General features: G+C 34.9%; 2 protein-coding genes across 2 annotated transcripts in view; both read right to left on the bottom strand.

The window, feature by feature from the left end:
- The window catches only part of LOC119591572, a gene marked incomplete in the record, with an annotated part of 55,247 nt that overhangs the window by 44,364 nt on the left and 10,158 nt on the right, over positions 1-725 (bottom strand).
- Positions 291-725, bottom strand: part of LOC119591205 — a 12,413-nt gene continuing 11,978 nt past the window's right edge. The window contains 1 exon segment of the mRNA XM_037939916.1: positions 291-460. Within this exon segment, the coding sequence (XP_037795844.1) occupies positions 291-460 (170 nt within the window).

Here is a 725-nt window from a genome sequence, read left to right as displayed (position 1 = left end):
CAGAAATCTTTCAAAAATTACTTCAAGTATCAATGCAAAAATTTCTCAAAATAGAAAACGTATCTTAATCCTCTACAGTGGTTTAAAGAGTCGAGCTACATTGACTTTAATAAATAAATTCTTATAATAAAAAAATGAGAGAAGAAAGAATCTTTCGAAGGAAAATTACGTTATTAGGGGTTAACAATTTTTCTTCTTTTTTTTAAGAAACTATAACTTAAAATAGGCAAGAAGCTGACAACACTGAATGGGAAAAATTTTATGATTTTACCTATCTGTGAAAACATTCATCAAATGGGGACAGGAGCAACTTGACTGCACAGCTTGAGAACATATTCCCTGGGGTCAGAGGGTACGGCAGGCTCAGAGGCATCAGTGCTGACCACTGTGTGGAAGCTTGTGTGATGTGAAGTGTGCATATCCACTTTATGTGCAATTCCCATCTGTTGTATGTGTCTACCTGAAGGAGAAATATATATATATATACATGCAGCTAATACAGGGAATTCCTGTTATCATCTTTCACTATTGCTTCAATTACATTTTGTGGATGGCATCAATTAAATCGCACTTTCACTCTTATGTTTTAAAGAAGCTACACCATAAAAATCAAAATAAAGATGAATAAATATGTGTCTGGAATGTACTACAAGCTTGTGTGTGGTGTGCACTAGCAGATGGAGATGTAGTACTAAAATTTAAACCCTTCCCAAGGCCGGCTACAG

Source organism: Penaeus monodon, chromosome 28 (assembly GCF_015228065.2).
Source record: "Penaeus monodon isolate SGIC_2016 chromosome 28, NSTDA_Pmon_1, whole genome shotgun sequence".
Taxonomy (NCBI): domain Eukaryota; kingdom Metazoa; phylum Arthropoda; class Malacostraca; order Decapoda; family Penaeidae; genus Penaeus; species Penaeus monodon.
The sequence above is the reverse complement of the archived record's forward strand: the minus strand, read 5'-3'. Positions and strand labels throughout refer to the sequence as shown.